This window comes from Oncorhynchus keta, chromosome 29, assembly GCF_023373465.1.
Source record: "Oncorhynchus keta strain PuntledgeMale-10-30-2019 chromosome 29, Oket_V2, whole genome shotgun sequence".
In the NCBI taxonomy this organism is placed as follows: domain Eukaryota; kingdom Metazoa; phylum Chordata; class Actinopteri; order Salmoniformes; family Salmonidae; genus Oncorhynchus; species Oncorhynchus keta.
The window spans coordinates 19,541,943-19,554,133 of record NC_068449.1 but is presented as its reverse complement, the minus strand read 5'-3'; the positions used below and the strand labels follow the sequence as shown (position 1 = coordinate 19,554,133).

The following is a 12,191-nucleotide window of genomic DNA, read 5'->3' as shown; positions in this document are numbered from 1 at the left end:
GCTATTATCCATTCATGTTGATCTGATCTGACTTATCTTTCTCTCCTGTCAAAGGTGCTCCAGAGGCTCCAAACGGGACAGCAGTTAGTGTTGAAGTGTCACCACCATCATCATCCACATGAGCAACACTGCCACTTGGCAAGGACTAATCATTCACAAAGACAGACGGACTTTTACCTGTAAATTGAGAAGACCCAATGTGTCAAACACCATCTGTCAATCACAATATGCAAGCGGGAGAGAGATGGATCAAGGGGTGAGTGGATGAGAACTACAGAGCCTTCTGAAGGCAAGGCAACAGGACATAGCTAAATGTTGCCCTGTCAACAACAACAAAAACAATCATTTGAGTTTATATGAAAATGGTGTTGGTCTTTAATTTCTCTAATGCTATTTTTTCTATTTTAGAGTATTTTTCTTTGCCAGAAGGACTTCTTACTGGTCTGATTAACAATAGACAGCCATGGACAGCATTCTGGTCTAGTCTAGGTTGCCCTCTACTGTCAACTATGGAATGTTACAGCTACTGCCGTTTGGTACACAAAACAATGAGAAGTTTTATAATCCACTTGTCTGGATTATATACCAGAATGTTGTATTTTTATATATTCATATCATATAAGATCATGCACTATTCAATTGTGTTAAGTTCCCATTTCATCCTTCATGTTTTTGCATTAAACATTATTTACCTAATATCTTTTTCCTGTAAACATCTTCCATTGCATTTTGGGAGAAAAAAATGTATGTTTTTTTCTTTTGTTCTACGTTTCAATATATGTCAATATTTTATGAAGTCCTCTGATGTCATCATATTTTCTTATCTCCTAGCAACTAAAATGGTGTCATCAGAACGGGATGATGTCATTTGTTCTGAGGATGAGAATCATATTCATGCTGAGAATCCCAATTTACTCTGTTACTCTGTTTTCTCTGTTGTTGATATGAATGTTCATAGATTTGTACTGGAAGCTCACCCTTTGTGTAAATCAAACCTCAGTCTTTCACTAGGAGTATTTGGACAAATAGGTATTTGTCTTGTTTTTAATTACTTGTCCCTCAGATTTAGATACACTTCCTTTCAACCAGATAGGAGCTATATTATACATTGCATTTATGTTGCTAAATTGTCCAGAAATTGGGATATTCCTCAACTGAATTGAAATCTGCTTTGGAAGTACTAAATATTATTCAAAGTGATTTCAATGATAAAAGATTATGAACATTTATTAAGTATAGTTTCACTTATTTCAATATAACCGAATAAATTGATTTATTCACAATGAATGAATTCAGCCATATCATTATTTCTACCCTGTTTCTGAAACATTTTGAGAAAAGTTCTGTCAATATTTTATCAGTCAGTTAGATCCATTTATGTGAGACACACACACACACACACACACTTCCTGCTCTCGGGTTTCCCCCAGGTTTGTACCTTTTCCATCTTATCAGGATGTTGAAACTTCACATTCACACACGTCTGGTTTTCCAGTGTCCATCTTAGATGCATCTTTTGACAGTCTGTTGACAGTCATAATTTAGACAAATTATTGAATAGATTGACTGTATATGTAATGCATATTTTAATATTGTTATTATTTAGATTTGACATAATATATTGTTTATGTTTGAATGTTTGTTTTGTCTGTCTCCTGGGTACTGTGTCAAACCTTGACAGGGGTAACAAAATAATCTGTTTCCCTTTGTCGAGGTTTATTTTTAAACCAGATGTTTATTGTATTATTGTTGCTGAGCTGCTATATAAACTCTTATTAGAGGGCATGTCTGAGAGAATCCATAGGGAATAAGGGATTGAATTTATGTGAGTGGATGGATCTCTGTTGGGGCTTAAAACTAAATGCCTTGATATGAATTGGGGTGGATCTTGATTTACAATGACAAATGAATAAGCAGGTCATAGAAGATACTAGAATAACTTGTGTCACTGACGTTGTGTGTCATTTGGCGGACTCTAGCTTCTGTCACAGGCTTTCACCTCATCGAGAGGGAAGCCCGGGCGAGGCGGAGTCAGTGACAAAGAGTTACAGTAAGTGCATGGAGTATCAGGTCATTCATTCCTCCGCATAAACTGTAAAATACCAGTGCCTGGACTGCTTCTGATTCACTGAAGGACTTATTTTATTGTGTAGCATTGCTGGTTGAATAAAGTCAACTCTGTCATGACCTGGACATCATGAATCACTCAAAGGATTTTTTGCTTCTCTCCAGTTATTTAAGACAGTGGTTCACAAATGTTTTGCTTCGTGACCCACCAATTTAAGTCTGTTGAGTCGTGACCCAGCATAAATGGTTGAGTGGTGAAAAAACATACCCAGACCATAGAATAAGTATAGAAAAGGTATTCATAAAACCCTCAAAACATTACTGAATGTAGATTTGAGTATGGGTTCTAGAGACAAAAAATATAATATAAAAAATAATACTATATAATAATGACATTGTAAAAATGCACAAAAAATATCCTGCAAACCAGTTTGGGAACCACTGATTTAAGACTTCCTTCTCTGGTAAGACTCACTTCTATGGTAAGACTTCCTTCTCTGGTAAGACTTCCTTCTCTGGTAAGACTCACTTCTATGGTACTCCTGGTTTTACTATCAATGGGGACTAACTACATTGATGTAAGACTGTGTCCCTGTCGCTGTAGTTGAATTTGAGATATACAGTATTATGTTATTTCGTTGAGTTAACACATCACTAGTGCCAATGATTTACCATATTACTGTTTAGGTAATAAATAATATGTTGTTTACCAGTTAAAACCCACAGTCTTTCTCAAACGTTAAGTGTGTGCTGAATTTACCACTATCCAGAGTGGTTTGTAAAACTGTTTGTGTTACTGTGTCTGTAGATACGTTTACTGCAGGAGGTTGGTGATATCTTAATTGGGGAGGATGAGATTGTGGTAATGCCCGGAGTGGAATTAGTGGAATGGTATCAAACACATGGTTTCCAGTCATTATGAGCCGTCCTCCCCTCAGCAGGCTCCACTGGTTTCAGATCTCTGTTCCCAGTCTGTCCAAGCTTGCCATCCATGTTGGAGATGTAGTCCTGGACTGCAGCTTCCCTGACTGACTGGAGGATAGATGATGAGATTGTCCACCGTTTCTACCACAGCCAAGACCAACAGAACAAGCCTGTACCTTTCTAAGAAAGAAAAGGGAAATAACCTCTCTCAGGATGAAACATACAGTATCACCCTAGAAGATGCAGGAAATTACACCTGCTTTGTGGGCACAGTATCTGGCACTCAGAAGACATCCTTATTACCAAAGTTTGCTAGTGACAACAATATCTTAACTTTAGCAAACACCAGTCTCAACATCAACAGTGAAGAGGCGACTCCGGGATGCTGTCCTTCTAGGCAGAGTTGCAAAGAAAAAGCTATATCTCAGACTGGCGAATAAAAAGAAAAGATTAAGATGGGCAAAAGAACACAGACACTGGACAGAGGAACTTTGCCTAGAAGGCCAGCATCCCGGAGTTGTCTCTTCACTGTTGAGACTGGTGTTTTACGGGTACTAAACTCAGGAAGAAAGAAAAACGTCCTCACTGTCAACTGCGTTTATTTTCAGCAAACCTAAGATGTGTAAATATTTGTATGAACATAAGATTCAACAACTGAGACGTAACAGTAACAGTCAGTATCTGGTGTGGCCACCAGCTGCATTAAGTACTGCAGTGCACCTCTTCCTCATGGACTGCACCATATTTCCAAGTTCTTCAGTTCTTGCTGTGAGATGTTACCCCACTCTTCCATCAAAGCAAGTTCCCGGGCATTTCTGGGGGGAATGGCCCTAGCCCTCACCCTCCGATCCAACAGGTCCCAGACATGCTAAATGTGATTGAGATCCGGGCTCCTCGCTGGGCATGGCAGAACACTGACATTCATGTCTTGCCGGAAATCACACACAGAACGAGCAGTATGACTGGTGGCATTGTCATGCTGGAGGGTCATGTCAGGATGAGCCTGCAGGAAGGGTACCACATGAGGGAGGAGGATGTTCCCTGTAACGCACAGCGTTGAGATTACCTGCAATGACAAGCTCAGTACGACGATGCTGTGACACACCGCCCCAGACCATGTCGGACCCTCCACCTCCAAATCGATCTTGCTCCAGAGTACAAGCCTTGGTGCAACGCTCCTTCCTTCGACAATAAACGTGAATCCGACCATCACCCCTGGTGAGACAAAACCGCGACTCGTCAGTGAAGAGCACTTTTTGCCAGTCCTGTCTGGTCCAGCGATGGTGGGTTTGTACCCATAGGCAACGCTGTTGCTGGTGATGTCTGGTGAGGACCTGCCTTACAACAGGCCTACAAGCCCTCAGTCCAGCCTCTCTCAGCCTATTGCTGACGGTCTGAGCACTGATGGAGGGATTGTACGTTCCTGGTGTAGCTCGGGTAGTTGTTGTTGCCATCCTGTACCTGTCCCGCAAGTGTGATGTTCGGGTGTACCGATCCTGTGCAGGTGTTGTTACACGTGGTCTGCCACTGCGAGGATGATCAGCTGTCCGTCCTGTCTCCCTGTAGCGCTGTCTTAGGCGTCTCACAATACAGACATAGTAATTTATTGCCCAGGCCACATCTGCAGTCCTCATGCCTCCTTGCAGTATGCCTAAGGCACGTTCACACAGATGAGCAGGGACCCTGGGCATGTTTCTTTTTGTGTCTTTAAAGAGGCCTTTCTACTGACTCTGAGTGTCCTAAGATTTCGTAACTGTGACCATAATTGCCAACTGTCTGCAAGCTGTTAGTGTCTTAACGACCGTTCCACAGGTGCATGTTCATTAATTGTTTATGGTTCATTGAACAAGCATGGGAAACCGTGTTTAAACCCTTTACAATGAAGATCTGCGAAGTTATTTTGATTTTTACGAATGGTCTTTGACAGGGTCTTGAAAAAGGGACGTTTCTTTTTTTTTTGCTGAGTTTATTTGAATAGACTGACGACTTTCAGAAGACAGTTCTTTGTTTCTGGCCATTTTGAACCTGTAATCAAACCCACAAATGCTGAAGCTCCAGATACTCAACTAGTCTAAAGGCCCGTTTTATTGCTTCTTTAATCAGAACAACAGTTTTCAGCTGTGCTAACATAATTGCAGAAGGATTTTCTAATGATCAATTAGCCTTTTAAAATTATAAACTTGGATTAGCTAACGCAACATGCCATTGAAACACAGGAGTGATGGTTTCTGATAATGAGCCTCTGTACACCAATGTAGATATTCCATTAAAAATCTGCTGTTTCCAGCTACAATAGTCATTTATAACATAAAAAATGTCTACACTGTATTTCTGATTAATTTGTTGTTATTTTAATGGACACTTTTTTTTCTTCTTTAAAAAACAAGGACATTTCTAAGTGACCCCAAACATTTTCATGGTAGTGTATATACTATGATGTATTTTTTATTGGTCCGTGGGCCTACGAAAGGGGTGTGGCCAACAATTGACCATCCCTGATTTAGTGGGCCAAAGCGCTCTGTTGAGCAACAAGGCCAGAGGTTTATTGTTACGAAACTCTCCTATCAGAGGCCGTAAAAAGGAAACATGCTCAGACATGAGCATCTGCAGAAGGTCTTCCTTGAGAAATAAGGGATTGGAATGGATTCATGTGGATCTCTGTTGGGGGCTAAAAACTAAATTCCTTTATACGATCAAATCAGAATGGATCTGGATTTACAATGATAACTTAATAGACAAGTCATACAATAAACTACTGCCTGCTATGTACCTGAGTGTCATGGAGCCAGTGTCAGAATGAAAGATCAGTGGTTCTTTCATTTTCAAAATACATTGCATGACACCAGTGCCTGGACTGCAGCTAATTCATTGAAGGACTTACTTGAATTTGACAAATACTGATTGAATACAGTAAACTCTGTCATGAGTTGGAAATCCTGGGTCACTCAATTATGTTTTGTTTCAATCCTGTTCTTCAAGGGATCTTATTCTGGTATACACATTTCTATGGTACTCTTCTTTTACTGTCAATGGTAACTACTTAAATGTAAGGAGTAATGTGTATCTGATCAAAAGAGTCACTGTAATCATGATATCTTAGATGGGGTAGTGAGACTGTCTGTGTCCCTGTCTGTCTATAGTTGAATTTGAGATCAAGGTTCCCAGTGAACCCCAGCTTTCCATCGTGGGGCAGCATGCGGTACTAGACTGCAGTTTTCCTGTGGGAAAGGTCTGGGACCTGGCCCGCAGTGTGATCACATGGCAGAGAGGGCTGGACGTGATCCACAGCTTCTACTACAGTCAGGACCAACTAGACAGACAGAGCAGACATTATGCCAACAGAACAAGCCTGAACCACTCAGAGATGAAGATGGGTAATGCCTCTCTCATGCTGGACCATACCAACCTGGGGGACAAAGGGGACTATACCTGCTCTGTGAGCACAGTGCTGGGCAGTCAGAAGAAGACCTTTCCCCTGAAATTAGCAGGTGTGATAGCGTATTAAACATTTTCCACTTTGTGGACTGAAAATGACTGATGTCATAGAAAAGCACTGTTCCTTATCACACACATTTGGGTTTCTTGTGATGTAAAATGCTTACTGAGATAGTTTAATTGCATGAAAGAATATAAAGTGTGTCCATGACCTCTATTTCAGCATACTACCCAGAGCCACACCTGGACTTCACAGCATCTCCAAGCAATGTGGAGCTAGTCTTGACCTCACAGGGAGGGTACCCCCGACCCTTGGTGCAGTGGCTAGATGACAGGGGTCATGATGTCACTGATAAAACAGTCATACATCTTTTAGAGGACACACATGGACTATACTCTGTCTTCAGTACACTGACCCTACAGGGACCTGTCAACAAGACCTTCACTTTCATCCTTAAGAACAAGGACCTGAGACAGGAGATCAGAAGAGCGATCACACTTCAGAGGTAAATAGACAGTACCCTGGATTTGAAAAACCCTTGACATTGCCTCTCTACTGCACAAATGTTGAGACAGAGAGAAATATAGAGTTCAGTTGTTTAGACGTAGAGTATAATCGCAATGTTCAAACATTTTCTTCCCAGGAAATGAGAGGTCACTGGAAAAAAGCAGAATTTCTGAAGACAACAGAAAAAGATGGACAATTCTTGTTCCTATAGTGACATTTGTACCGCTGTTTGTACTATTAATATCTGCACTGAGAAAAACATGTGGGCCAGTGGAAAAAATAAATGTAAGAATTTATATATAGATGAATGGAGTCTGATTTGAGACTGTTGGCAATGCTGCCCAGAGTACTTACCCCAAGAAGTTACTGCCATATTACTTTATAGTTTACCATGTACATTTGGGTGGTACTTAAGTTCTGAGATACCGACATGTGCCAATATTTGTTGTTTTGTTTATCAGACAATGATGCAATGGATGCTGTTGAAACAATGAAAAATACCAAGTTTCACTGACTATAATGAGGATTGTAATGGTGGTTGTACTGGAACTGCTGGTAGAGCAGTAACAGTGGCATTGAGATCATGCTAAGTCACAAAAAAAGTTATCACAAATATAAAGTATCAAAATCATGTTAAACTCATAAATTATCTGCCTTAGTGGATGAATAGATTTACACTAGATAGGTCATGATATACTGAGAATACAGTAATAGTCTGAAAGTGAGTAATACAGTCTCCATGTCAGGTTAATGGAATGTAAAAAAGATCACCCATAGCTTTCTGTACCAGTCAGTTTATTAGCTCAATCAAGGTGAGGCAATGCAGTGGGTGTGATCTGGAACATTTTCAACCAAAGCATCTCAGTCAGTGTGACAGGGAAACAAACATCAACTTCCTTTGTAGCACTTATGACACACTTAGCGGAGATATTGTGGATACTGCTTAGATAGCAGTGGTTGGTTTGTTATCCCATGTTCACATTTTACAATGACCCTAGTTAGCATGCTCACAAAAATCATGTAGTATGTACAAACATTGTAGGGCAAATTTATTAATGTAATGTCTGACTGGGAAAACAGTGGGCCTATTGATGTCATTACCTTATCAGTATTCTTCACCTACCGTTATGTGCATTTCCTGCTTTGAGATAAAGACAAGGAAAGGATTTGTAATTTTGGCTGAAAAGTTTACTTCCTCAAATGTTTAAGTCAAAGTAAAACACATCTTGTAGAAAGACTTCCCATTCCATCTGGTGATTAAGAAATTAAGAGTTGCATTGACTATTTATTTAAACTGTGTCAGTGGTGTACCATAGTAGAAGTCTATGGTTAAGATTAGAATTAACCACTGTATGGTCCCAGTCACTGACCCCATCACCACTTGAAATGCCAAACCCTGGGCAAGTCTTTCCCACCGTCAATCCCGGACTCTACCAGCCCGTCAAAATCACTAATGATCTCCTCACCAGTCTCAGAGAAGAGTGGAAACGTCTTGTCATCCTCATCAGTTTCCCCAGACTCCACTCTTCCTTCCCTCCCCTCATCCTCAGGAATCACAAGTGGTTGCGCCTCACCCACCCCAAATCCCCATTCCTCCATGGACTGAGAAACCACCTCTTCCTGTGATACAGACATTCCCCCCATCTCTGATCCCAGGGAGGACTCCTCCTGTGGATGCGTCCATTGCCTTTCAATGGCTCCCTCCTCGGTCAACACTGATCCCTTACTTTCCCATGGATTCCTCTCTCTCAACTCTGCCCTCTCCCATGGAAACTCTAGTCGCAACCCTGTCCCCTCAGCTCTAAACCCTGACCCCTCTCCCCTTATCAACTCTGAATCCCTCACACCTGACCCCTGTGTGCCCTCAAATATCTCCCCCTTTCTAAACACAGTCTGAACCACTGACTCCTCACCCTCCAATTCATCCTCCTTGGAATGAGTACAACCCTCTTCCTTAACACAATACTTCTCCACATCAATGGTTTCCAGTAGATCTGGGTTGTCAAACTCATCCATTTTGGTCTCAAACCAGACAGTGTCTTCAACTAGTGAGGGACTGACTGGTGGGAAACCACCCTTTGGTGCGGATGGCTGATCTAAGAGCAGTAGAGGCCCGCTGCTGGCAAACCCTACAGGATATGGAAATCAACAGGTTAGAAGTGTCATCACTACTGGAGGCCTCATCACCATGGCCTATTTGAGCACAAGGGAGATGTCAGTGCTGTATACCCAAACCAGTGATTATGGGTTAGGTTGAGTCACTTACCCTTCACCATGGATCTTCTGGGTTTTGGTGTCACACATTTGGAGTCACAGCAGTCACAGATGGAATCCTCTCCCATAACAGCTTTCCACCTACATAAGGGGAATCAAAGACACTACTTATATTTGTAATTTAGCAAACGCTCTGATCCAGAGTGATTTGCAGTTATGGTATTAAACTTAAGATTGCTTAGTACAATGACAACCACATCTTAGACATAGTAAGTAAAACTACTCAAAGCAGCCATCAGCAAAGTCAGTACAAAAAGGCAAGTGTTAGGGGTGTAAAGGATTTGAGTGCAAGGAGGAAGTAAGTTCAAGAGCAGACTACATTTCCCACAGTGCAACATCTTACTCCTACCAGCATACCTGTTCTTTTGGTAGGTGCAAGACTTGTGTATGGGGCCAGTTTTCTCTGATGTCACATGCAGTTTACAGTGAAGGAAGACCTAGAGGAGATGAAAAGATGAACTCTGATAAAGGAAATTGAAAAATGAATGTCAATTATTTTATTGCTCAAAGGCCGCAATTAGTTTGCTTATTTACAATAAACAGCCCTGTTAATATGCATACATGCAACAGAAAAGTCCAGAGTGATTGAGATTCAGTGATAGGGTACAAGTCTCCCATACTCACCGGTGTGTCTGGGTCAGAGGTGAACTGGAAGGCACTGAGGAAGAACCGGAGGGTGTCATCAGTCCTGGGGGAGACAAACTGAGAGCCACCAGGGTTCTTCTGGCTCTCCAGCATGCAGCTGTGGATCAGAGAACACTCAGGTCAGCGTAATGTGTAGGTTTATATTCCTCCTAGCCAAGTCCTTATCAGGTGCAACCCAAAGGAATCTCTGTTCTCCATGCGTACATACCCAAAGTTGTCAATGACAGTGAACTTGAGGGATGTCTTGAAGTCTTTAGATGTTGTGGCATAACAGTGGTTGATGAAAAGCTTTCCTCCATGGGATAGATTAAGTGCAGAAACCTGGAAATTAATGGTCTGTCCCAGCATGTACACCTGGGACTTGGCTGGCATGGCCCATGCATCTAAAAGACATGAAACAAAAGACATATTGCTGAATATGTAAAAACATGTCACAACTGGTTTGCATTAAAAGTGATTATAAAAATCAATTCAATCTTGAACCACTCATAACCAACCACAACATTATCCTCACCGTCCATCAGCTGGATTCGGAAGTTAACGCGCCCCTTTAGCTTTTTAAGCCCGGTGTGCGTTTCCCACGTAGGGCGCACCACCAGCTGATAAACATGATGATACCTGTGCAGAAGGATATGGTTTATAGTGAGTGATATTGTGGATATAGCCGCATCATTAAATTATGAGGCGACTAACCTTTGAAACCGACACTCGACCTGCACGTTAAAGCGATGCCCTCTGCGTGGGAACCAGGTCAGAGGCGTGTAATGGAGCACAAATGTATAGATGAGATAACCCGGTGGCATCTGTCAGTGATGAGATTCAAATGTTATAATTTCATACAAACAAGAACGTTAACTCCAACAAAACTATCAGTTTAATCACCTTCAACAATCTTACCTGCCGTTTGCCATCACACTCCATCAATGGATAAGAGAAGAGCAAGTCACCATAAGGCATGAGAACACCGTTACTCTTGCAGGTGCTTCCTAGCGTCAACTCCTCTGTGTCGGCCTCAAAACCATAAAAATCCCGTTTGACCCGGACCACGAAGTCACCACTGGAACACGTAACCGAAACGTCCGGGAGCGTAGCAAAATCACGTTGAGACTTTGGTACAGGCCTATCGAGAAGCGTAGGGCGCTGGATCTGTGTTGGTGGAGAGGAATATATCCTTACAGGCGCTGGTGTGAGTTGGGGTGTTCTGAATGAGATACTGTGAGAGAGTATCCTCGGGCTTGGTTTTCTGTTTGCTGTGGATAAGTCACCAACGCCTTTTGATGTGCCCAGTTTGAGGATTTTTCTCCTGCCAACTGGACGTGAAACAGATGGAGACCCATAAATACCCGATGTAGATATTGCAATACTAAGTGAAAATACTCTCCATAAAATACAGAGCCACCACTTTATTTTCATCGCAAGAAATGTGATGTTTCGTTTTCCACCTTTCTGTCGACACGGATGTCCTCTATACCGAACACAGCTTGAGGTGATTTGTCATTAGGTAGGCTGAACAGGGACGATGTTCCAATATGTAAGAAATACACCCTTGCTTGAGTCCTTCCTTCCTGCCTTGATAAATGCCCAATCACTGATCTAATACATGATTGTACCTGAAAGTATGAGTTCCATTAAACCAATCCAGTGATTCTTGGAAGGAATGATGGAAGGAAGGATGCATATTTTAGGTATTGGATGTGGGGTCAGCCCTTTTAGAGTTAATTGCGTGCAATTAGCTGAGAAGAAAGGAATGTCTGAAATATTGGCATGTCTTTTCAACTTTTGCAGAAAGAAAAACATTGTTCTGTCAGGACAAGTGACAGCATGTCTGAAAATATTACTGAGTCTTTACATTTCAAACTCTGTCAGAAATTATTCCTGAGTTACACCAATGTCATTTTATTATTGTACATATTGTTTAGCAGCTGTCAGTGCTGTAAACTTTATCCAATTTCAAACATATTTACAATTTACAAACAATATATACACAAAACATGTACACCAAAACAGCACCATACTGGAGTGAGGAGCACATTGGAGAAAGCTCTTAAAAACCTCTTAATGTAATCTAAAATGTAATCTGCATAATCCCCAAAAGTAATTATTTGTCATGCAAGGACCATAAACGATAGATAACTAATAATGCTGCATACTCCAAGAAAATGTTAAAATCTCAACTTTCTGGGGGAAAAAAAATAAAAAAAATAAATGCTGAGGTGTAGTCCCTTTTGAGGACACAAGCTCAAGTACATTTTTGCTGAAAATATATAATTCTCTGACATTTACTATTCAACAAAACCGTATGAATAAAGCTTGAAATGACATATGCTTTATACAGTAT

General features: G+C 41.2%; 3 protein-coding genes across 7 annotated transcripts in view; 2 read left to right on the top strand and 1 right to left on the bottom strand.

The window, feature by feature from the left end:
• The window catches only part of LOC118362407 (uncharacterized protein KIAA1522 homolog), a 53,371-nt gene extending 51,169 nt beyond the window's left edge, over positions 1-2,202 (top strand). For 4 of the 5 annotated variants that reach the window (XM_035742709.2, XM_035742710.2, XM_035742712.2 and 1 more), the window contains exon 8: positions 55-2,202. In XM_035742709.2, the coding sequence (XP_035598602.1) occupies positions 55-122 (68 nt within the window). In that variant the 3' untranslated portion in view covers positions 123-2,202. The remainder of the gene's footprint in view (positions 1-54) is intronic. The other variant, XR_004821198.2, reaches the window with a different exon arrangement.
• A 2,108-nt stretch (positions 2,203-4,310) lies between these two features.
• On the top strand, positions 4,311-7,195 carry LOC118362161 (CD276 antigen-like). The gene is made up of 4 exons (XM_052485391.1): positions 4,311-4,317; positions 6,132-6,479; positions 6,650-6,932; positions 7,071-7,195. The coding sequence occupies exons 1-4, from the start codon at positions 4,311-4,313 to the stop codon at positions 7,075-7,077; spliced, it is 645 nt and encodes a 214-aa protein (XP_052341351.1). The 3' UTR covers positions 7,078-7,195.
• Positions 7,196-7,712: 517 nt separating this feature from the next.
• Positions 7,713-11,380, bottom strand: LOC118362035 (uncharacterized). Its single transcript, XM_035742244.1, has 8 exons — positions 10,751-11,380; positions 10,547-10,656; positions 10,368-10,471; positions 10,062-10,236; positions 9,833-9,950; positions 9,566-9,645; positions 9,201-9,289; positions 7,713-9,063 (listed from the first exon to the last, which is right to left on the bottom strand). The coding sequence occupies exons 1-8, from the start codon at positions 11,264-11,266 to the stop codon at positions 8,309-8,311; spliced, it is 1,947 nt and encodes a 648-aa protein (XP_035598137.1). The 5' UTR covers positions 11,267-11,380; the 3' UTR covers positions 7,713-8,308.
• Positions 11,381-12,191: the final 811 nt, after the last annotated feature.